Below are 23,560 nucleotides of genomic sequence, written 5' to 3'. Positions count from 1 at the left end.
ATCGCGACTTCGCCTGCGTTCCGTGTATTTTTTTTAAATAGCGCGTTAACTGGGCTTTACGATGCCGGTTGTCATTAATACCGGTATAAGTAGTACCAGATTTACAATACTGGTATAATAATACACTTTTAATACTGTTATCTTTAGTGCCGATTTGAAGATTTGGTGGAGCAAGCTAACCACCTAATGGTGTGAGCACCGTCACCAAGAAAGCGCTACAATTCTAAATGATTGTAATTTTTTGTATATATTTTTTTAATAATTATAGTATTGTAACTTTTGTGGTGTACATTGAACATTACAATTCTTGTCATTGATAAACAGATTTTTCTGGGTGTTTACTCTTTAGTTTGAGTTTTACTAAGGCTCGAACTTCAATATATATTTTTACTGACAATTATAATGTTCCGGTAAGTGAAATAGTCATATTCCGATTCTCATTCGCCAATGAACTAACCTCTTTATCTCATAAACCATTCTACACCTTTCTCGGGGGCTTTTCATAACATACTGCATAAGTAATTGATTGATTCAGGCGTTACTTTGCTACATCACATGCACGACATCTACGTCTGTGCGACACATCGTTACCACGAGGATCATCGTAGGACGCTGTTTTGCAATACTGAGTCAACTCAACGTCATTTTGCAATAGGTAGGTACAATGTCAACTGTTAATAGTACATTGTGTCTTAAGGGCGGTAAATAATGAATTACGAACGAGAGACTGAGGGCTTTAATGAGTCGATGTTCGTAATTCTAGTACCGCCCGTGCGACATACAATATTTGTCATCACATTTGCGAGTAAAATTCTATATTTGTAAAAGAAAAACTAACATTTTTTTCAAAAATTGCCGATACCGTTGATTGCGCTTTTGGCAGCGCCAGCTCCCCCATGTGCCATGTGCATGGCGTGCGTGTGTAGCGCGCGCACGGAGCAGCAGCACGCCATGCAGTAACAACCTCGTTTACCGACCTTGGGTTTCATGACATGAAAATTAGTACGGGCAATGACTCATTTACCGACCACGGGTTTCATGACAAGCACATTAAGGTCGAGGGTTTTATTTGGGGGGTTGCAACCAAGGTAGCCTGCATGTTACGACACTGTTTACGAGCAAGTGTGATGAGAAATTCTTTTCAGGGTTGTCATTGTATTGCAAAATATTAATCAGGGTTAACACACTTGCAAAACAGCGTCCGATAACCAAGGTGTAAGTATACAATTAAACTTAAATTATAGTATAGATGATCAATTTGATAGCTATAATAAAATTGAAAACATCAACAATACTAATTATAATAAGTATTTCATTGATGTACGCGTATGCGTCATATAAAGTAGAATGACATATCTATCATTATCATAGACATTTGTCAGCTGTTGATTTATTTTTCTGGCGTAAGTTGGTAAGTATTAAAAGTACAATAGAAATAAAGAAAAATATCATTAGTTATGGTCATTTCAGCTCATACTCATGGTGGCATGCAATTTAAATTGTAAATACAGCTGTGTTTTCTAACATAGGTACATAATGATTAATTAAATGTAATTATTATCTAAAAAATAACATCAAAATCAATCGTGCACAGTGGTGAATAAAAGTATCATGCACAGTTCATATTAAAATACAGTACGTACGATGGTCAGTAGTAAAAATAATATAGCCCAGTAAATAGCCGTGCTATATTTTTCGCTGTGATAATCAAATTATTTATATGTTGCTCTCACAAAGTACGGTCACGATCTTTAATTTGAGATCCATTTTGAAAAAAATAATATTTGAATTGACATACAGCCGAGGAAACTAAAGCGTACTGGGGTGGAACCTTTGTACTACTAATGTCATGTTGACATCCCTTAGGTACATTTGTCAAAGAAATAACAGCAAAATTTATTATGAAAAGGTTCCACCCTGGTACGTGATTCAGTTTCCTCGACTGTACAAGATATTCGGTCTTGAGTGGGTCACAAATTAAAGATCGTAACTACTCTCGACTAGGTTTTTAACTGACGGTTTTACGTGATGCCGTCTCCGTTTATTCGAATAAAACAAACAGAGACGGCATCACATTTTATTCGTCAAATAAATTTAATCAATGGATGGTGTAACAGGGGGTAAGTGATTAACAGTTCTCCAATAAACTGTAGTAAGTTCAACGGAATGAAAGCCAAGCTTAAGAGAACCTTTCTGACATGGTCGAATTTAAAAAAGCTTCTATTTTTTTTTAGATTTCAGGGCTAGTTAAACCTACCTGGTGCCATCCACGAAGACACGTGATTTTATCAAAATTAGACATTAATGTTCTCGTAATAAGAACCACGGCACGCGTCACCGTGCGTGATGACTCTACCTATAGATTTGGGCTATTCTAACTGGTCCGTATCTACTCATTGCAAAAATCACTATAACTCAAAAGAGACGTATTTTCCCAGAGATAGGACCAAGCTAGGTAAATTATTCGCCATCGAAAGCCCCCACAGTAAATTTCGTCGAAATTCTTAGATGGGTCAATCAACTATTTTACCAAAATTCCTCCTGCGTTATCAAAATTGTCTCTGGCGTTACCAAAAAATCGTACTTCCAACAAGATATTTCACGGTTTAATAGGTTGAACTTACGTAGGATGGCATGTATTCATGTACAGTACACCATCTATTAAATTACAGAAAGCACATGTTTACTTACAAAAATATGCAATTGTTTGAAAAATATCGCGAACAGATAGAGTCGGTAAAAAAGTTGATTGACCCAGATCCGTTTTCGAGGCCCCCATTATGAATAAATATACAAGAATTGCTCGCTTATAAATATAAGATAATACTGAAATACGCGGCAATTAATAACCAAACTGTTGAAAACTTTATAATCTTCTTAAATAACAAAAAACACTTACACTCGCGTGCCGAAAGCGTCAACCACTGGCAGTTATCAATTAGTATTTTTATACATACTTAGCAATTAAACTTGGCGAAGTGGATTTTATTTACGATGTACCTAATACTATTATAGCAGCCTCGAGGCGCGGCCGATGCGTCGGCCAGCACACAGTGACATCACAGTACTAAAGAAACGTTTCACTTTCGAAAACAACTTTCGCTCTCACTTATTTTCACTGTCGTTTTGTACTGCCATGATTTTATAAGACCGTAAGACTTGGGTGGATGAGTTTAAGTTTAAATGAAATGTGTCAGTCAGGCTGTGATTTAGTGTTACGTAAATATTGTCCATGGAGTCGATTATAAACGCATCAAAATTGCGTAGCGTAAAATAAAGTGAGAATTAGAATGAACTTTTCTCATTATAAATCTGCATAGTGACAAAAAACCGGCTAAGTGCGAGTCGGATTAGAGCATCGAGGTTTCCCTTTCCAGTATCAGAGTGGCTACTACGAAATTCAAAAATCGAAGTTCATATCGTACCGTCCCGCTGACGCTAATATTATTTAATACGAGAAAGAGAGGGATGGCACGATACGAACTTCGATTTTCGAATTTCGTAGTAGCCTTTCAGAGCCCTACTTTAAAGCAACATTTACGCAGTGTCTTTAGATTGGCTGGTTCCTGACATACCGTCAGGCATAAAAAAATATGATTACATACTTTTCTTTTCAGTTGTGATAAACGAGCAACATTCATAGCAAAGTACAATTTTTTAAGAAAACTTGAACAAGAAGCAAAAATAAGTCTGTATTTTATGCTCTTTGTATGAAGAAAACTTATTTTTGGCAGATACCTACTGATCAGTAGAAAAATTTGAAATAATTTTCCTTTACTTGTGCTTTAAAGACTTTATTCCTTCTTGCCAAAGATAATTCTAACTTAAGAGGAAGTTACAATGTTTGATTCCCACGGCTTTTGTATGAAACACACTTTCAAAAGGATCTCAGGGTCCCGACAGTTTAACTTTAAGTTACTGCTAATCATAAGGAAATTGTTTTTTTTTTCTTTCGACGTACGGAAGCCCACATACCTCTCTTCATCTCTGGAGGTGCTTCCGTCTAGCTAGATCAATCAAATTCTTTGAACTTTGATCTTCAGGTCATTTTATAGTCAGTCTTTAGTATTTCAAGAGTGGTACTTACTACTCTACCCACATGTTGATTACGGTATGTAATAAACAGATACAAATAATCACTACCAGATCAGACAGAAGAGACTGCTGTTTAGTATATATTATTATATAGCTACCAACTATGTATTGTATGTATATAAATAAAGTAAATGTGTAGTGTAATGAAACAAGTTTTTGATATCTGATTGTCGGTCACAGACGAGTTCAATATACAGATAAATGTTCATTGTTTTGTCTTGTCTTTGTCTCATACGGCTTCTAAAAATGCCCTGCGCTGACGTAGCATAAATGCGGTGACGTAAGAGTCATGTCACTGCGTTTACGGAGTCAGTATTATAGTCCACCGGTGTGGTCGATCCTTTGTGACTGAAAGAAAAGCAAAATAGAATGTACCATAACGAAATTGTAACTGAACTGAAGTCGTAACGAAACTAAGAAAATTGTATCAAAACCCTGATTCGGTTTCGTTAAAATTTCCTCGGTTTCGTCACATTTCTTTTAATTTCATTGCATAAGTATTACTTAGGTACATTTATTTTGATTACCTACCATGTAAATGGCACTTGAAAGTCGTTCTCTTCGTAACTTCTCCCATCGTCAGTGAACACAAATTAGTTTGCGACGAAATATGGGTAGGTATACTATTTTACCCCAGTTATATAGCACCCCTAGATAAATACGTTAAAATTAACTTTACACTAAATTAGGTACTGACCCTTCAAAATGATTCCTCGAGAATTACTCGATAGCAATAAAATCACAACAACAACACAAACACTCAATTTAGATTTCGTTCATTGCAGATGGAAAACTGCAAAAGTCATTAATAATTCATGTCAAGCAAGAATGGATCAATTGCTGTTTTTTATCTCTGTCTTATAATGACCATTGAAAACATTAGTTATGGAACTGACTAGTTTCTATTATTTACTAAGTTGCAAAGCCATTTTTTTTTACAGATATAAGTGACATCCCGGATCCCGCTGGATTTTCTGACTGATTTTCAGGGAACCTCAATCCCACAGCAGACCATGTTTCAGCCAAAATTACTCGTTTTCCTTCTTCCGACTCCTAAAGTAGGCTATTTTATGAGATTTCAAAACTCTCTCCTCCAAAAATCTCACTCAATCGATACTTGACATGTTTTACAGCTTGTTTTAGTAGGGATTAAATGGTTTGCCAAATCATAAATATGTGAAATGATGATAAATCCACTAAATATCTTCACACGCATATATACCTAGTGCCATCCACGAAGACGCGTGATTTTGACAAAATTAGACATTAATGACATTGTAATAAGAACCACGGCACGCGTCATCGTGAATGACTACCTATAAGTAGATGCTTGTTTCCTAATTGCATAGTTTTGCTTGTTCATATACCTAATCTTCAGGGCCTCCACTCTTGATTTTCCAAGGCCTCCAGACCTCTAAATCTGGCCCTGCTAATCCTGCTGGTAACTGTACACATTAGAATCAATTCATCCGAATTTAAACGTACGTAGCAACTAACGTTCGACTTGACACCGTGGCATCAATCCAAAGCAGCAGCAGTGGCATTAATTTTGTCCCCTATCCCAATTTTCTATTGTAGTAACTACGAAGCGCTATACACTGATATACGGAAAATTCCCCCCTAACTTCACACATACTCGTTTCATTTTCCACCACACGGGTTAGCAAGGAATACGAAGAGCTATTTAAAGTTTTAGAACCTTGACATTAGAGTCGATATTTATATAGTGGGCGCGTTACTTTGCGGAAATAACCGAGGTGGCGTGATCATCGCGTGCGCTTGCGCAGTCCACTGACCTGAATCGTTTGATATGCTCTCTATATGAATAAATGGTAATTATTATACTAGACTAGGTAATTCAAAATGGGCTGAAAATTTTGAATCAAATACTGAGTGAGCAGGCCTTCCTACTATACTATTACTGCTACTCTCCACATTTCTAGTAGTTCGCACCCACAGAAGTTAAAAAACAGAATTTCGTAAGCCCGAAAGTATGAATATTAAAACGCCGAATGTTTTAAATCTCAAAAGTATGTTTGACCTAATCTATACTAATATTATAAAGAGGTAAAGTTTGTGAGTTTGTAGGGGGTAATCTCTGGATCTAATGATCCAATTTAGATGAAATTCAGTATACAGATAGTTTGAGTCCCGGGGAAGGACATAGGATAGTTTTTATCCCGGAAAATAGCATAGTTCCGGCGGGATAGCGATAAACGAACTGATGATGTTGATGATGATGATGAACTAATTTTCACTACCACTACTGGCGTACCTACTAGAGTTAGTAGGTACGCCAGTAGTGGTAGTGAAAATTGCAAGCATGCAAGCAATAATCTCTGCTTGCATTATTGCTTGCATGCTTGCTTGCAATATTTCTTGCACATTTGGGAGTAGGTATTCTTGCTTGATCTGTTGTTTGCATGCTTGCTTGCACTATTTCTTGAACATTTGGGAGTATGCTTGCTTGACTTGTTGTTTGCATGCATGCTTGCCTTCTGGCTTACACGCTTGCTTGCATGCTTGCCTGTATGCTTGCTTGCATGCAATGCATGCATGCTTACATGCTTGCTTGCATGCTTGCTTGCACTACTTCTTGCACATTTGGGAGTATGCTTGCTTGCCTTCTGGCTTGCACACTTGCGTACATGCTTGCCTGTATACTTGCTTGCATGCTTGAATGCATGCTTGCTGGTACTATTTCTTGCAAAATTACATGCTCACTTGCAAGCTTGCTTATATAGATGGTTACTTGCATGCTTGCTTACATGCTTGCTTACAAGCTCACTTGCATGCTTGCTTGATTGCTTGCTTCTTTGAAATGTTTATGGTTCACGCTAGCGAAGCCGTGGGTGAAAGCTAGTACCTAAGTAAAAACGCGAAGATTAATATGTACCCATATTTGATCGAGCATTAGCGACGATTAATTCCTATCTTCGCTGCTGCCGTGGCGCGCTCGCTTCGCTCGCTCAATTCGCCTATCACTCCTACTCGCTTCGCTCGTCATCGTAGTGACACAGAAAGAGATTTATAATGGTATTATTAGTCTACTCATAATAATACCTAGGTGCATGTTGTATATACTTATTATAAATTGAATTAGTCGCCATTTTAACTTTCGGGATAAGCATTTTAGGTCATTTCATTTGTAAATAATAAATACTTAGGGGCTGTTTCACCATCCATTGATTAGTGTTAACTGGCGGTTAGGTGTGACGCCGTCTCTATTTGTTTTGTTCGAATAGACGGAGACGGCATCACATTTAACCGTCGGTTAACGCTAATCAATGGATGGTGAAACAGCCCCTTACCTACTAATTTCAAGCTTTAGTATATTCTGCTATTTGGTACTTGGTTTTTTCGGTATTGCGTCTTTCAATGCGTTAAATCGTAGTGACCCATAGACAACAAGGTCGTAGGTATGTAGATAGATGCGCCATTGTTAGATTCGATTCGTAACTAAATAAAACAGTTTCTTATCACAAGAACCTTGTGCCAAATAAAGTCCGACAACTAATTCATAATTAATCTCTTGCAACTGTAAAAATCAAGCTAACTGTTTTAAGATAATTTGTAGTATTTTTATGTTCTTAACGCCATATATAAAACGCGCCTAATTTTAGAGAGTGCAATAAACCTAAACAAAGAAATGCATCTCAAGCCAAAAGCTGATTTGCAAATAAATAAAGACGTCAACGTGTCGGGCAGAAGGGAGCTAATAGCGTGGTGTAGCTAGGTATTCTATTACATTATGTTTGTTGTATCAAAGGACTTCAAAAAGATGTAGAACAGGAAGTTCGGTATTTTTTATTTTATTTTGTGGTTTAAGTTACTTGACGAAACTTGTTGTGGATTAGTAGTACCTATTTGTAATTTGATTATTCCTTTATTTTTTGACAAATAAATAATTTTTGTGGTGTAGGTAGTTTTTTGCCTCTGACTGTACTGAACCCTCGGTGCGCGAACTCGATTCGCACTTGCGGCCTGTGTTTATTACTCTTTAGTACGTCGTAGGCGTTGCAGAGCTCTAACACGCCGACATTATACAGAAGAGAGACGGCATCATAGACATCTGAGGGCCTACTCCGAAGTTCGAAAATCGAAGTTCGTATCGTACCGTCCCTCTCGCCCTCGTATTAATTAGTGCAAGTGTCAGAAGGACCGAACGACACGAACTTCGAGTTTCGAATTTCGTAATAGCCCTGCTAGCCCTATACTACGAAGGGCTAAATTCGAACTTCGTCTCCTGCCGTCCCGCTGACGCTTATAATTGTTTAACACGAGATTGAGAAGGAGAAGGAACTTAAACTGTGGTGAAATGGGTGGTGAAAAATTATACACACAGCGCCGCTCTAGCCCCTTGATCAAGGGTGAAGAGTAGAGCGAGTCTGGAAACTGGCGCCCCTTGCCACTCTCGTATTAAATAATATTAGCGTTAGCGGGATGGCAAGATACGAAGTTCGAATTTTTCACCTCGAAATACAGGGGTTACTAAGTACGAAATTCAAAAATCGAAGTTCGTATCGTACCGTCCCTCTCACTCTCGTATTAAATAATATTAGTGTAAGCGGGACGGCAAGATACGAAGTTCGAATTTTGCTCTTCGTACTACAGGGCCTGGCACTGGCGCCCAGAGCGACCGCTCCTGCTCTACCCTAGAGCCGGCACTGGATACAAACTTAATAGGTATTGAATTAAAATCTTATTATGTTCAAAGACGATAAGCAAATGACTTCTATATGTAAAAAAAAAAAGAAATTAAAATCTCAAGTGACATTAGAATGAAGTGGTAATACTTTCAATAAAAATCTCTTGTAAATTGAATCAGTTTGTTCAATTGTGTTTGTCGTAACTCAAAACACTCTTTATTGGAAATTGAACTTTATCAAAGGAGAATATAACATTGTATTTTGTACACATTGAATGATGTGACAATGGAAATACATGCAGTAAATATGCATAGCATTAATCCTAAATAAGTAAAGGCAATGAGACATGTATGAGTTATATACCAAATGCTCAGCATGCCAGCTGCCAAGACCATCAAACAACCACTGCACTTACGAACATTAATTTTATCATACTCACATCTAACCATGAATGTCTAACAGTTGTTATCTTTATACAGACTGTATGTATGCTTAGATCATTAAAACAAAGTGATGCAAAAATGTGAGGTGTCTTTGATTACTTTTTTTTTAAATTGTACCCAAGCTAAGCTTAGCAGGTCACTAGTTAATGCTAAAATCTATTCCTTAAACATTTGTCAAAATACTAGTTGTTGCCCGTGACTTTGTCAGTTTGTCCGTGAAGATTTGAAAAATTAAATAAACAAGAGGACAGTTAAAAGTGTGGCTTAAGTTGTATCTATAAGTTGAATTAAAACTGGACAGCAAACTGTTGTTTTGTTGATTGTAGAAGCTTGTTTATATACACATTTAGTGTAGTAATTATATAAAAATCTAAATCAGTAGAACCTACTATGGTATAAATATAGCTAAAGCCTGTAGCTCTTACACATTTACAAAAAATAAAATCTGAAATAACATATATATCTAAACTTAAAATTATCCAAATCAAACTATTCATAATCACACAATTTCAATAATAAATCAAACATTGAAGTGACAATCTCAAAATGTGATGCAACTAACAACAAAATTTGCAACTACTAAAAAAACTATTCAATGCAGTCAACTGTAAGATTTGCAGTTGGATGTTAAGTACAGCCAAAATTAAATATATTTCTTGGTTGCTTACAAAACCAGTAAAATGGAAACTGTCTTGTATTCTTGTTATTACTGTTTCATGTTTTTTAACTGTTTCTTCATAATGCTAGCTTTACATTTTTTTCGATTCTATGCATAAAGTTGCCAGTGATATACTGAAAACAATAATAAGAAGAGACATCTTATTTAAATGATTGAAACCCACAGTTGCCTGCACTAATGCTACTTTTCTATCTCTAATAAGTGCTTTAAAAAAAAACAGGACTTGAAATTGTACACAATTTTTACAAATTAGACACATATCTCATGGTGAGTCACAAAAAATTATCTACAAAAAAAGGAAGCACAACAGCATGGCCGGCGAATCAAAATATAAAGAAGCACAACCACAAATGCAAACTGCTTTATACCAGCTCATTTTTGTTTCCTGTGGCACGCTGTCCTCTCTTCCTGCATTCAGCTCGCAGTTGCTCTTTACTCATAGCAGCTAAAGCTTCCGGATTCAGATTCTGACGAGCTCTTCCATTCTCCGAGACAGAGTTTGGACGCAATACAGCCTCAGATAGCCGTGTGCTAGTTTGGTTACGGGCACGTCTTGTAGTAACCATTATAACCAAATATTGGTGTTGCCAACTCTGTCCTCCTTGTATTTGTGGATACTATGATGTTTGTTTTGTTTTATTATGTTTGGAGAACTGTGTCTATTTTACACAATTTGTATCTTCATGATTGTTATAAGTATCTCTTTAAATGTGCTGTCTTCGCTGCTTTCCAGGATAAATGTTTGATAAAAAGAGTATTTTATGTTATGAGATATATTATAAATTAAATTTATAAATACACTCAAATTCATGATAAAAAAATATGTTGTCTACATTTGACAAGCAAATACGTTTAATACTTGCAATAAAATAGTAAAATTCATATACAAAAACGAAAAGTATAGTTAAAAATATGTAAGTAATGTTATGAAACAAAATATTGTAATGTATCACAGTAATGTATAATGTTAACGGTAAAGATTATAGTGAGTTGAGTAGTGTAGTGAACCTAAAAAATCGTAGTAAATTAAAGGTCGACAAAAAGTCGACAAATTATTGCAAATCGTCGTGAATTTCAAATGTTCGTAGTATTATTGATTAAATTAATTTCGATGATTCCAACTAAGTTACAAGAAAATTAAATTAAAAACTCAAAGGGCATTTGATAAGGTTAGCATTTTAAATAAAAGCAAATTTCAGCCCCTAAACAAAAAAGCATAATCAAAAAATATCGGGAACAGTCAGCAGAAATTATTATGCACCTTCTAACCTAACATTACAACCAAATATTACAATAAAAATACTTACAATCAACAGATCTTGAAGGCCACACCACTTGTGGTGGAAATTATTTATATATTACACTTATCTTATGTTCAAGAAAAGAAAATTAAAACTTAAATTTACTACAACTCATCTCACTCCTAATAAAATGGAATACTGAAAAAAAAATCAGAAACTGAGTTGCAAGTGTCTAAAAACTAAGTACCAGCTTAACTATAGTTACAATGTTTTAGAAAGTTTGCTTCATTATATCTAAGCCACATTATTATTTTTACACATAGAGCTAAAGTCGTTTTGAAAATGCTGTCTACATTAGCAAATTATATTATAAAATAAGCACATGTTTTCTATTTAACTTCAGTCAGACATTTTTTTTTACTACAAAAATAACTTTTGCTCCGGATACGGGTAAATTTTATAGTATGGCAATTAAAGTTTAAAAACTGACGTGTGACAACAATTCTTCTTGCCACATAAAAAAATAAATGTTAAAAAAAGCTTATCCTCGATATTAATGGAATATAGATTAACTTTAAGTTTAATGCAAAAAGTGCTCGTCTTCACTAAAGTGCTCAAACTTAATATAGATACTAATAAAAAAATACAGTTTGGTGTGTTTAAAGCATTAGTAGTCGAAAATAGTAGATTGATAACCAAGGGTGGAAAGGGACCCATTGCACCCGAAATATTTATTTATTTACGAAGTGAGAGCGCCAATAGTTCGAGGGGAAACGGGTAATTTCACCCGAGTTAGACACTACTTTTCATTTCAACTGTGAGGAAAGTAAAATACTACAAAAAAAATAGAATAATAATAAATTTAATCTGGATAAAAACTATAAGTATTATTTTTTATTTTTTACCCTTCCTGATCTTTTCCAATCCATTTTTCTAAATTCCGATCCTTACGCATTTCCCTTATCTAATTTCGTTTCCTTGTTTGGCTAAATGAGCCAAGAGCGCGAAGCTACAATAAAAAAAAAACTTTCCGCACAGTAGAGTAGAGATGAAAAAAATATTTTAGAAGTGTTTAAAATTACAATTTTCGTCTTGAAAGGAAATCATGAATTACATGAATATGTAGTATCTACCTTCAGGGGTTGTTGTCGTTTGCAGGGTTTTAATCAGTTTGGTGTGGCAATAAATAATTAGTGAGTACTCTGTAGTACACTTAAAAATAATTTGTGAGTACAACTCTTATCACACAACATTTTTTATAAACAAGTCGTACTAGTGTTTTAAAGTAATTGTACGTAAAAAACTTGCTCAGTTTGAAAAATGTTCTGAGTTTCGTGGTTGAGCTTCAAATTTTAACAACATGTGTGATGGTGCTAGTTACAAAGAATGAATAGAGTACTGAATGGTTCTGACTGACTGCCTGCTTTCTGTTTTCTGTTTGTGACTGTGATAAAATAAAAAAAAAAACAACAACGGCGGGCGCAAAGAGTATTGTAATGCGGGCGGTAAGGCGCAAGCAAGCAGAGATTTGTCAATTTTTTTTGTGTGTTGCTTTAGTGTGGTGAGTTGAGCTGAGCTGTCGTGTTGAGTTCAACATTCATTTTGTGTTGTGTATGAATGAAACGGCAATGAATGGTGACGATAATATTAATGATTTTCTACCGTCTATACTGAATCCAAGGACTATAAAGAAAGAAAATGTCTGTTTAACACAGGTAAGTAGTTAACATTCTGATCGTTATTTATTATAATGTACTTACTCTAAAACTTGTAAATAATTATTTTTATCAAATATCGAGTTGTACGTGTTCGTAACAAACAAGCAACACTATATTTTTACCTCTTCAGAATTCTGTGGTAAGCCGTTGTTCATTGTCACTGAAGAGGAATAATGGGCTGTCCAAATGGAATTCAAAAAAGGTCAGTAAGATATTGAATTATGTCTTTTTTGTCATATTTGCAGCTAGCAAAGCATTTGCATTTGCTGAGCTATCGATTAGAATAAGTTAGTAATATATAAGCAAATCTCCCATTTTTACAACAGATGTGTGATGAGATGACTGACCAGCGGCCTTATTGTCTAAAGCCTAGTTTAGACTTGCAAGAAAAATCATGCAAGTTGCATTACATTGCAGCGCTCGATTGACCACTACAAACTCGTTGGCTTTATGGACTCCCAATGTAATGCAACTTGCACGACTTTTCTTGCAAGTCTAAACTTGGCTTAACACGCGGAGAATCTCAATCGTTTTCACCACTTCTTTCTGTCATATGACATAAGATGAGGGTAAAAGGGATGGTAAGATATGGCAAGATAACACCCCATAGAAGAATTGCAAATAAAGATTTACTTAAACACATGTAAAAAAACAGACCACGCACTGTGTTGGGTTCTATACTAAGATGTGGCAAATATTCAGTTACAGAACTGTAACTCGGAACAAATATTCAGTGCAAAACTGTGACTTACTCATCAACTTAAAAGCCTACTCAACTGTGATAATAATCTTTTAAATTCATTGACATGTGCTATATTTATGATTTTTTCAGATAACAGTTTAGCTTGTAGAAGGGGAAAAATTGACTCTAACAAAAAATTTGCACTTTAAAACTTTGCATACAATAATCCCTAAATTGAAAAATGGTCTATGCAAACTTAAGTATCATGTTTTTGAAAGACTTATCCAACGATATACCCCCCACTGGATTTAAAAAGAAAAAAGAAGCATAATGTTGAATAAAACCAACAAAAAGTTGGAAAACCCCAAACCATTGCTGTGAAACATTCAAAGTTCTACACACAAACACACAGATAGACACACACACAGACACACATGTCAAACTTATAACACCCCACTTTTTGCGTTGGGAGTTAAAAAAGTTTTCCATTGTGACATGAAATTTAGTGAATATTAGTGTCACAAGGGAACTTTTTCCAATAAGTAGTTTTGTATTTTGTTGTTTTTAAAATGGTCCAACTTTTTGGTCTTCACCCATTAAGTAGGTACTGAACCTTCGAAATCAAAATATAATTCCAACAACCTTATGGCTTGTTTTCCCTTACACATCAAAGTACTTCCCATACAAAATCTAGTAGTTTATTGAAACTCAGTTGTCAAGTTGATCATGTAAATGTGTTTTTTTTTGCCTTTTAAAATAATCCTTAAGCTTAAGATTCTATAAAAAAATCATTTCAGAATGCTCCTCTGAAGAAGCAGCTTTTTAATAACCTTACTACAAATGAAAGTGGCTACTTAAACAGTACAGCTTCAAGAATAAGTTCTATTCGCAAGGAAAAAGATTTGGTACTAGTTGATGAAAGAAACAAAGAAAACAACTGCAATTTAAATGCTACAGACACTATCTTAACAACAATAACAAAAAGGCATGATTTCTTCACTGACTTTGATTTAGCCAATGCTAGCACTGTAGATCTGCTATCACTACAAGATCAAATTATCACATCACCAATACAAAAATCTAATATAAATGTTAATAACTGGGAACTCAAAAACCAGTTTATAACATCTGTGCCTAAGAAGACCAAAGTTAGTGAAGACCAAACAAGTCTTGATTTTTCCGTATTTGAAGACTTGGCCAATAGTTGGAATCCAGCAGATGAGAATAATGTAAAAATTGTAGATATATTAGGTCAAAATTCTTTGAAAAGTGGCTCATCAGCTACAGAGTTAAGCGAGTGTGATGCCATAGTAGAATATGACTTGAATGATGAATCTTATGTTGCAATATCATTTGGTGTGAGCAACTGTAAATGTGTTGATGTTACCACTAAAAATAGTTGTATTAAGAGATTAAAGGTTACTAATAAGGATAACAACATTAATGTAGATTGTGAACTTAAAGAATTTCAAACTCTGTCCTGTGAAGAAAGTGAACTTGATGAAAATATGAATGAAACTGTTTCGCCTAATCTACAAAAGAGGGCAGGGGTGGCTGTCAACTTAGAAATTAAAAAGAAAAAGCCATCGACAGAAGATGCCATAGAAAACTCAAAGGTTCTAATTTTGAAAACAGATGCTATTGAGAAACTGTCACATGTTATTGTTCAGCCACCAAATTATACATTAGTGAAACGTCAAATTTTTGATAGAAATAAATTTCAAAGCATTAGTAGGAATACTGTTGGTCAGGCCAAGGATCGAAAGAATGGAAAAAGTGCAAGTACTCTGAGGCAGATACCCATAGACTGTTTTTTAGCTAAAGATAAAAAGCGAGCTGGTCGCGATGACACAGATGACGTTATTCTAGTGAGTGATGATGAAACGGAGATGAGTAAGAACATAGGTGTAGCTGATGCTTTAAAGTGCGATCGTGGGGGTCGGGCTCTTTACAAGTTCGATTGGAAAGGCAATGAGTCGCCGCGGGCGGGGCGGGTGCAGTCATGTAAGACTGATACTATCTCTCCTAAGCGCCAAGATGTCAAACCTTCGAGCTCAGAAGCGCCGCGCGCGCCGTCACTCAGGGCGAAGAACGAAAGCATCAGTTCTCACTCTCCAAGGAAGAATGTTGAGGCTGTTCCGTTTAACATGGCAACGAAGACAAAGTCTGGTCGCGCGTCTGGGTCCGCGAGAAGTGTACCCTATCATAAAATCGTAGCAGGTAATTGAATTTTAACCATGTCTACCTTATCATATTTTTCCTACTTAGATATAATTGTACTACATTTTATTAAACTTTACCTATCAGAAACCATCAGTGGTGTAGCGGTATAGCACGCGGTACGGAATACCGAGGACCTGGGTTCGATTCCCAGTGATGGTCTTATTTTTCTGGTTTTTCTGTGCATCTATATTTTAGAACGTATTTTCAATTTACCTATTAGCTTTTGAAACAAACCCAGCAATTTAATTATGACCCACTTCCCCACCATGTCTATGTGATAGGAAAGGGTGGGTGTCGTGTCGCATCAGGAAGTCAAACAGCTGGCCAAAATGAATAATAATATAAGATATTTATTCAATAGTTTGTTTACAAGTAACATGTGATATAATGGTGAGATGCGCACGGTCTTAGGAGGGGTATTAGCATTCGCGCCCTCACCACTCATTGGACCCAACAAAGTTCTGTAGACAGGCGTTACGATTGACCACTCGTTTTTTGCAGGAACGCATTATGCTGTCGACGCTTTCTCTTACGGGGATATACCCAATGTGAAGCACTATTTTCTGACGCACTTCCATTCTGATCATTACTCGGGCCTGAAGAAAAGTTTTAATAAATTGCTGTATTGTTCCGAAATCACAGGTAAAATATTGAAAACTAGAGTTTACCCACGGCTTCGCACGCGTAAACTATTCGATCTGGTAGTTACAATTGAAATTCCGCGATGTTACAAAATTCCCTAGGAAATCCCAAAATTTATATCGTTATCTTCATTGAGGTTGTGTTAAGAACAACTGTCCAAAATTTAAAGACTCTAGACACAGCGGTTGAAAATTCAAGATTTTATCCCTATCCCTTGGGAATATGGGGATAAAAAGTACCCTATGTGTTATTCTAGAAGTCCAGCTACCTATATACCAAATTTCATGACTCTAAGCCCAGCTGTTGTTATTTCGTGATTTTATCCCTATCCCGTGGGAATATCGGGATAAAAAGTAGCCTATATGTTAATCCAGGGTATATATTACCTGTATGCCGAATTTCATGGAAATCCGTTAAGTTGTTTTTGCGTGAAAGAGTAACGAATATACCCAAACAAACATCCATATAGTGGGATAGTGGGACTAACAGTATTTAGTTAATGACCCGGCCACTCGCGTTCGCTGCACAATGGTTACCTGGCTGCATAAATAGTGAGTCACGAGTGTGTCACGGATCAGTTTTAGAAAGAAAGAAAGAGAATGAGCAGCCGTGTTGGCCCAGTGCTTTGACCTCTGGGTTCTTAAACAGAGGATCGTGGGTGCAAACCCGGGCTTGCACCTCTTGAGTTTTTCGAAATTTATAATAAATTCATGTGCGCATTAAGATTTTAAATTTACTTCGAGCTTTACGGTGAAGTAAAATATCGTGAGGAAACTTGCGCAAACCTATGACGCATTTCAATGGTATGTGTGAAATTCCCAATCCGCACTGGGCCCGAGTGGGAATTACAACTTAAGGGTGAAATCCCCGCCTTCTAGTCAACCTATGAAAGGAAGCCGGTAGTTTCTATATACTCAAAACTGAAGGTGTTGTAAAGTATTTATTTTGTGGTTTCAGGTGACTTGTGCGTATCACGGCTAGGGGTGAACCCGAAGTGCATTCACGTCTTGACGTTAGACAACACCATTAGGATAGAGGGGGATGAAGTCACGGCGGTCGACGCTAACCAGTAAGTATATACTACCTTCAAGTAGTTCCTGTACTTAACTTCAAGGTGCTAATAAACGTATTCACTTGTAACAGAACATTGAGCATTGCTGTTTTTAAATTTCTCGAAATGAGCAACGAATAGAGCTAAGCATTGAGCCAAATATTGCTACGAACATATATTGGATCATTCTAGTAGGCAATGCTGTAGTAAATGCTCGGCAAAAAGCTCGAAGCAAATTTACCGTCGTTTCGTTTGAAGGCGCATTAGAAGTGAATGCTCATAATGTGAATGATAAAAACTTATTTTTATCCATTCCAGGATGACAAACGATCTCTACCAAATTTCGTCAAAATCGGTTCAGCGGTTTAACAGACGGACAGACAGTTGGTTTTGCATTTAAAATTAGTAATTGTGCATCAAGGGGTGTACAATCATGGAAACGTGACAAGTTGGGACCTTTCTTTAATCAATATCGCCATGATTTATTTGGCAGATGTATGGAATGTCAATATGACACCAGTAGTATAAAAGTTCCACCGTGGTACGCGATTCAGTTTCTTTGAACTTTGACTTTACTTGTAGAAAAATAATGTTCTCTTTCAGTTGTCCCGGCGCAGTTATGTTGATATTCGCCCTGTCCATCGGAAAGACGGTGCTCCACACTGGCGATTTTCGGGCGAACCCCGCGATGGAGTCCTACCCTTTATTCTGGAACACAGACATACACACCATCTACCTTGATACCACGTGAGTTAACGTTCATCATCATGTATCTTCTCATTTCTGATTAGATTCCGTAGAGAAACTCCGAGCATAGCCCTCTCCATAACTCGCGGGGCAACTCTGAGTCTGTTTCATATATGCCTCGGGTTCATATATGACGTGTTTATTTTGTGTTTATTAAAAAAATAGTAATATATTACGAGACATATTTCTTAAAATGAATAGAGCTAAGATATATTGGGTTTAATTAAACTTATTTTAATTCATAAAAATTAAAAATGTTAATACATATTCACTTTCTAATTAGTCTTGTTTTCAAAATAAACAGGTTTAATAAAAGTTTTACTGTCATTATGGTAAAGAAAAAATATCGACATTTAGTTAGTATTTTAAAATATTTTTTACCCATCCGTAAGACTATCAAGGTGGGCGTTTCCAAAAAAAGTGTACCCTTTCCTTTTTATACATGTATTTACATGCCATGCCGTTCAAAATCAAAATGTTTGTTCTATTCTACAAGTAGGCTGCAAAGGTCACTTTTACCTTACCATACATTTTTATTTTACATACCATTATAGGCGCGGCTTCGTTCCTGTGGAAAAGTAAAAAAAATCGGAAATTTCAAAGCCTAGTTTTAAGTCTTCTAACTCCAGTGGTTTAGGCTGTGCGTTTCTTGTCAGTCAATCACATTACTCTTTTACAGGTATGATTGCTATTAAAACGGGATTCTCATAGACCCGTGATCAAAAATTCTTACCAACGTTAAAGCAGCGTTTCCACCAATAATGTGCGAGGATGTATAGCGAGGGATGTGTTTTTCATTAACCAATAGAAACGCTTTATTTACCTCGCCCCGCTCCGCTTAGCTGTTTCCACCAGAGATGTGCTGTGCGAGGATGTGTAAATGAAGCGTTTCTATTGGTTGATGAAAAAATTGATGTTTTAGGTACTGCAACTCTCGCTACGACTTCCCAACGCAAGACCAGAGCTTAGAGATGGCGCTATCTCTGCTTCGACAAAAGAAAATGGCGCTTGAAAAAGTCGGCAAGAAGTTCTCTTCGGTTCTGATCGTTTGCGGAACGTATACCATAGGTAAGTGTTTATTTTGCTGACATTTAAACATTCATATTAAAAGTGAGTGAGTAAGAGAGAGCGAGATACAGTGCCACATTCCTATTATTTTTCTTACTAACTTTTATTTCACTTACGTTTGTCGTGGTTTAAAAAGCTTATATTAACGCATTCACTGCCACCTGACTCCCACAGGTGGCACCGACGCACATGTGCGTTCAAAATGTATGAATAATTATAACAGCGGCACTGGATGAAGTTCCGAAAGCGCATATGTGCGTCGGTGGCAGTGAATGCGTTAATGCCACTCATTTTTGCATCAGGAATATTTATTTTTGACAATAACCCAAGTCTAACTTGCAATGTTTTTGACCTTTTCAGGCAAAGAAAAGTTCTTCCTCGGCATGGCGCGGCGCGTAGGGTGTTCTGTGTGGGCGTGCCCTGAGAAGGACAAGGTTCTACAGGCGGTGGAGGGGCGCAGCTTCAGCCACGCGCCGGCGCAGTCCTGCCAGCTGCACGTCGTGCCTATGCGAGACCTCAGCATCGATGTAAGTGCCGGGATTACAGATGTGCAATTTGCGGATAGTTTCCGAAAAGTTGGAAAAGTTCTCGGAAATTTTCACAACATATGTAGGAAATTTAAATTTGATAAACGGAAAGTTTTAATCCCCGTATAAAATTGTGAGAAATTTCCGAAATTTTCCTATATAAAATGAAAATGAAATGATATATTTATTCCAGATATAAAAAAACGGCAATTTAGGAAAGTTTCCTTTGGCACAACAGTAGCCAGGATACATAGAAATGGGGTTTTTTGCTCCTATAAACCAATAATTCCAGAGAAATCTCAGATAAAAGAACTGTTTCATTTAAAACCGAAAGTTTAAATTTAATTTTTTAACTGGGAAAATGAGTGTCACCTGACGAGAAGCAATCGCCGCTGCCTATAGACAACCGCAACACGAGGTGTATCACAAGTGCGTTGCCGGCTCTTTGAGAGAAGCTTAAGATCCCTAAGTGGAAGCTAGTTCCATAATTTAGTCAAGGTTCGATTAGTTGGGAAATCAAAAAATGCGATTAATATTTTTTTTTACAGAAACTTAAGAGCTATTTGGAGAGTTTGCATGGCACGTTCACGGAGGTGGTAGCGTTCAAGCCGAGCGGTTGGGAGAATGGAAAGAATTCCACCGTCGAGAAGGACAATGTTACCATACACGGTTAGTATCACAAATGGGTACAGTCGCCATCAAATATTTCGGAGCGGCCAAGGTGGCCAATAATATCGGCACATACACTCTATTATTAAGGTATTAGAGTTCATGTATCGATATTTTTGACCACCTTGGCCGCTCTGAAATATCTGATCGCGACTGTACCTATCTAATTTCACACATTGATGAACTTTATTGACATTATTAACAAGATATTGACTTGAATTTTAGTACGGATAAATACTCTTAATTTGTTTGTAATGTAATAAATCCCTTATGTTTGCGATTTCGGATTTTTCATCCAAAAAAGTTGCTTATTCATCAGCAATCAAAAAAAATATATGTGCCCAAAGTGATTTTCATGATTACCAATTTTAGACGGAGAAGCGATTTATGTTAAAAAAAACGAAAAATTCAATGATTCGAAAACCACTACTTAACGCATTCACTCCCACCGACACACATATGCGTTTTCGGAACTTGCCCAGTGCCGCTGTCATAATTATTCATACATTTTGAACGCACCTGTGGAAGTCAGGTGGCAGTGAATGCGTTAAGTAGACCTGTTTGGTCAAAATGATTGTAAATTAGCTCCAGTATAAACTCCTTATAAGAATAGGTCGAATTGCCAATCACTCCGTATTTATTATTTATGATTATCCGTTATTTAGAAACCCACAGCAGAACGATCGCATAATTAATTTCGTCAAACAGTTTAATATTTGTACACCAGCATGCAGGTTGAATACGCACGGAATGTTAGAAATAAGACCTTTGTAAAAAAAAAGAATGAATAAAGAGATAGCTAATATGAATGTGATGAAACAAGTTGACAAGGCTACAAGTCGCTTTCTTTATTTTTCAGGCATTCCATACAGCGAACATTCTAGTTTCTCTGAATTGGTTCGGTTCGTGAATTTCCTAAAGCCGAAGCAGGTCGTGCCCACAGTTGGTATTTCTGGAGGCATTAAGGCTGTTCAGGTAATAACAACTATTAGCTTAGCCTAATCTTAAGCCGAGTTTAGACTTGCAAGAAAAATCGTTCGAATACACGGAGACGGCATCACATTTATCCGTCAAATAAAATTAATCAATGGATGGTGAAACAGCCCCTTCCACTTACACAAAGTTATGATCGACGAGGTTTAGGTTATCGTCTAGCATTTATAATATTGGTAGAATAACTACGAATAAATAATAAGTCAGGAAGCGTAACTCAGAACAAATTACATACAAAAAGTGGCCATACTTTAAACTATGATTCAAATACAAATCAGAGACGTGCTTGTTGATTGGTTAAAATTCAGAAAAAAATCAGGGATTGGTTTGCGCGCGTGATGCAATGTCAGATGCACGAAAAATGACGCGCAGAAACCGGTTTTTAAGCCCCGCCTACTAGGACAGTTTCTTTCTTATTAAATTACGTACGCAGTTACAATTCCTCATTACAGTCACCCGACCAGCACCGCCTCTCCTCGAGCGGTTAGTAATCTTCGTATGGATTTGTATGGGTATGCGCTCACTACATCAACTCAGTAGCGTCACCGGATCGCCTCACTCGTGAGGTTGCCACGCGCGAACGGCGAGTGGACCACTCGGTCACAGGCCGCTGCTCGCCGCCATAGTGGTTACTAGGAAATTCATGGACCACGCGAGGTCCACTCGTGGCACCCTCGGGTCTGGTGCCGGGTGGCTCTAATGAGCTGTGAGCTTTATTATTTATTCGTAGTAGAATAACTACCGTATCTAACTAGTGTCCTACTTTTTGAACTTCATCCAAATAACAGCTCTGGCAGTCTTTCGCTATAAGGACATTGTTTCGATTCCCCTTTTTGCGTAGAGGGTAGAGTGGCACAACTGCAATTGTCGAGTTCTTGCGTACTGTATTATTGTTGTTTTTTTTTTAGAAATACTTTCCGTGTCCACTCGTCTGCAAGGAGGAAATCGGGAGCCAGAGCAAGGTGACAGATTACTACAGCATACAGAATAGACAGCAAATGTCGGCCGTCACCTGATTTTAAGGTATCTATACCACGGAGAACAGATTTAGTGAATAACCCTTTCCCTCTGTATTTTCTTGGAGACGTTTGTATTTATCATGCTACTAGACTGTACTTGCATTGTCGTCCAAACTACATTTCCGTACCAAAGTTTAAATCGATGCCATTAACAAAATTGAGAAGTTCCGTCCTGCGCAGATGAACCTGGCTGAACCACCAGGGTAATGTCAATAATCTGACATATTGTCACCTATAAACTATAAATACACATAGTCACAAGTCAATCAGACCGCTGGAAGTACTTCAAATTTAACTTACAAGATTTGACCAGAACATAAATACATTGCAATTTAAATAAAAGCTTGTATTGTAATAAATAAACAGGAATTTCACGTCATAAATGTGACTGTCGTTTTCCATTGATTCTGTACGCATCTTCTGATGCAAATAAATAATGTGTGTATTTTGTATTGTTTCAGGGTACTCGATTCAAAGTAATTATATTCGAAACAGTATTACGTAAGTTGCCATAACGACTGTGATTCTTTATATTGTTTTAGCATTTAATAGTTTTTATAAAATGTTGTATATGATTCTTATTAAAAAAAAGTTTTCAGTAACTTGTTTTATTAGTGCGCTATGTTAAGCATCAAGTTACTTAATGATCGCCCAATATTAACTTACCACTGAAACAGGCAATTTTATGAGTCTAGCCATATTAACGTATTCACTTCCACCTGACTTCCACAGGTGCCACCGACGCACACATGATGTATGAATAATTATGACAGCGGCACTGTGTGATGTTCCGAAAACGCATATATGCGTCGGTGGCAGTGAATGCGTTAACCAGTAAAAGTATCAATCATACACACAGAGATGTCATAAATTTTCGGATTTATAATATCAGTAGCACAGTGGTTATCATTTTAACCCTTTATAAGGCCCCATTTATTGGAGCATACTACCACAGAATCAAAAGCAGCTATCGAATACATACCTGGCAAAGAATATTTTTAAAGCTAGTTGTATTTTCAATAATTACAATGGAAATTGTGACGTATTATGAAAGCAATAAGGTTCAGTTTCCAACTCCATGCAAGTGGTCGCTAAATCGCCTCTACGTTATTAA

The 23,560-nt window shown here is 36.7% G+C and overlaps 2 protein-coding genes across 4 annotated transcripts in view; one reads left to right on the top strand and one right to left on the bottom strand.

The window, feature by feature from the left end:
* LOC141431128 (vacuole membrane protein 1-like) overlaps positions 1–11,313 on the bottom strand; it is an 82,343-nt gene extending 71,030 nt beyond the window's left edge. Inside the window, exons 1-2 of one of the 2 annotated variants that reach the window (XM_074092141.1) lie at positions 11,174–11,313; positions 10,235–10,591 (exon numbers count right to left, since the gene is read on the bottom strand). In XM_074092141.1, the coding sequence (XP_073948242.1) occupies positions 10,235–10,432 (198 nt within the window). In that variant the 5' untranslated portion in view covers positions 10,433–10,591; positions 11,174–11,313. The remainder of the gene's footprint in view (positions 1–10,234; positions 10,592–11,173) is intronic. The other variant, XM_074092140.1, reaches the window with a different exon arrangement.
* Positions 11,314–12,128: 815 nt separating this feature from the next.
* LOC141431125 (uncharacterized) lies at positions 12,129–23,044 on the top strand. 2 transcript variants are annotated; one of them, XM_074092133.1, is made up of 13 exons: positions 12,129–12,300; positions 12,665–12,822; positions 12,956–13,027; positions 14,305–15,727; positions 16,232–16,372; positions 17,330–17,441; positions 18,027–18,170; positions 19,093–19,238; positions 19,599–19,765; positions 20,314–20,434; positions 21,294–21,409; positions 22,336–22,450; positions 22,908–23,044. In XM_074092133.1, the coding sequence occupies exons 2-12, from the start codon at positions 12,721–12,723 to the stop codon at positions 22,441–22,443; spliced, it is 2,652 nt and encodes an 883-aa protein (XP_073948234.1). In that variant the 5' UTR covers positions 12,129–12,300; positions 12,665–12,720; the 3' UTR covers positions 22,444–22,450; positions 22,908–23,044. The 2 variants fall into 2 exon arrangements, with proteins under 2 accessions (XP_073948234.1, XP_073948235.1); XM_074092134.1 differs by lacking the exon at positions 12,129–12,300 and adding an exon at positions 12,521–12,612.
* The last annotated feature ends 516 nt before the right edge of the window (positions 23,045–23,560 follow it).

This window comes from Choristoneura fumiferana, chromosome 9 (genome assembly GCF_025370935.1).
Source record: "Choristoneura fumiferana chromosome 9, NRCan_CFum_1, whole genome shotgun sequence".
Classification (NCBI taxonomy): domain Eukaryota; kingdom Metazoa; phylum Arthropoda; class Insecta; order Lepidoptera; family Tortricidae; genus Choristoneura; species Choristoneura fumiferana.
Note: the sequence above shows the minus strand (reverse complement) of the source record. Positions and strands in the feature narration are given on the sequence as shown.

Excerpts from the sequence above, each read along its gene's own strand:
- LOC141431125 (XM_074092133.1), top strand. The coding sequence starts at position 12,721 with ATGAATGAAACGGCAATGAATGGTGACGATAATATTAATGATTTTCTA. Across the intron at positions 15,728-16,231 it reads CTATCATAAAATCGTAGCAG|GAACGCATTATGCTGTCGAC; the intron begins GTAATTGAATTT and ends CGTTTTTTGCAG. Across the intron at positions 19,766-20,313 it reads TGCGAGACCTCAGCATCGAT|AAACTTAAGAGCTATTTGGA; the intron begins GTAAGTGCCGGG and ends TTTTTTTTACAG.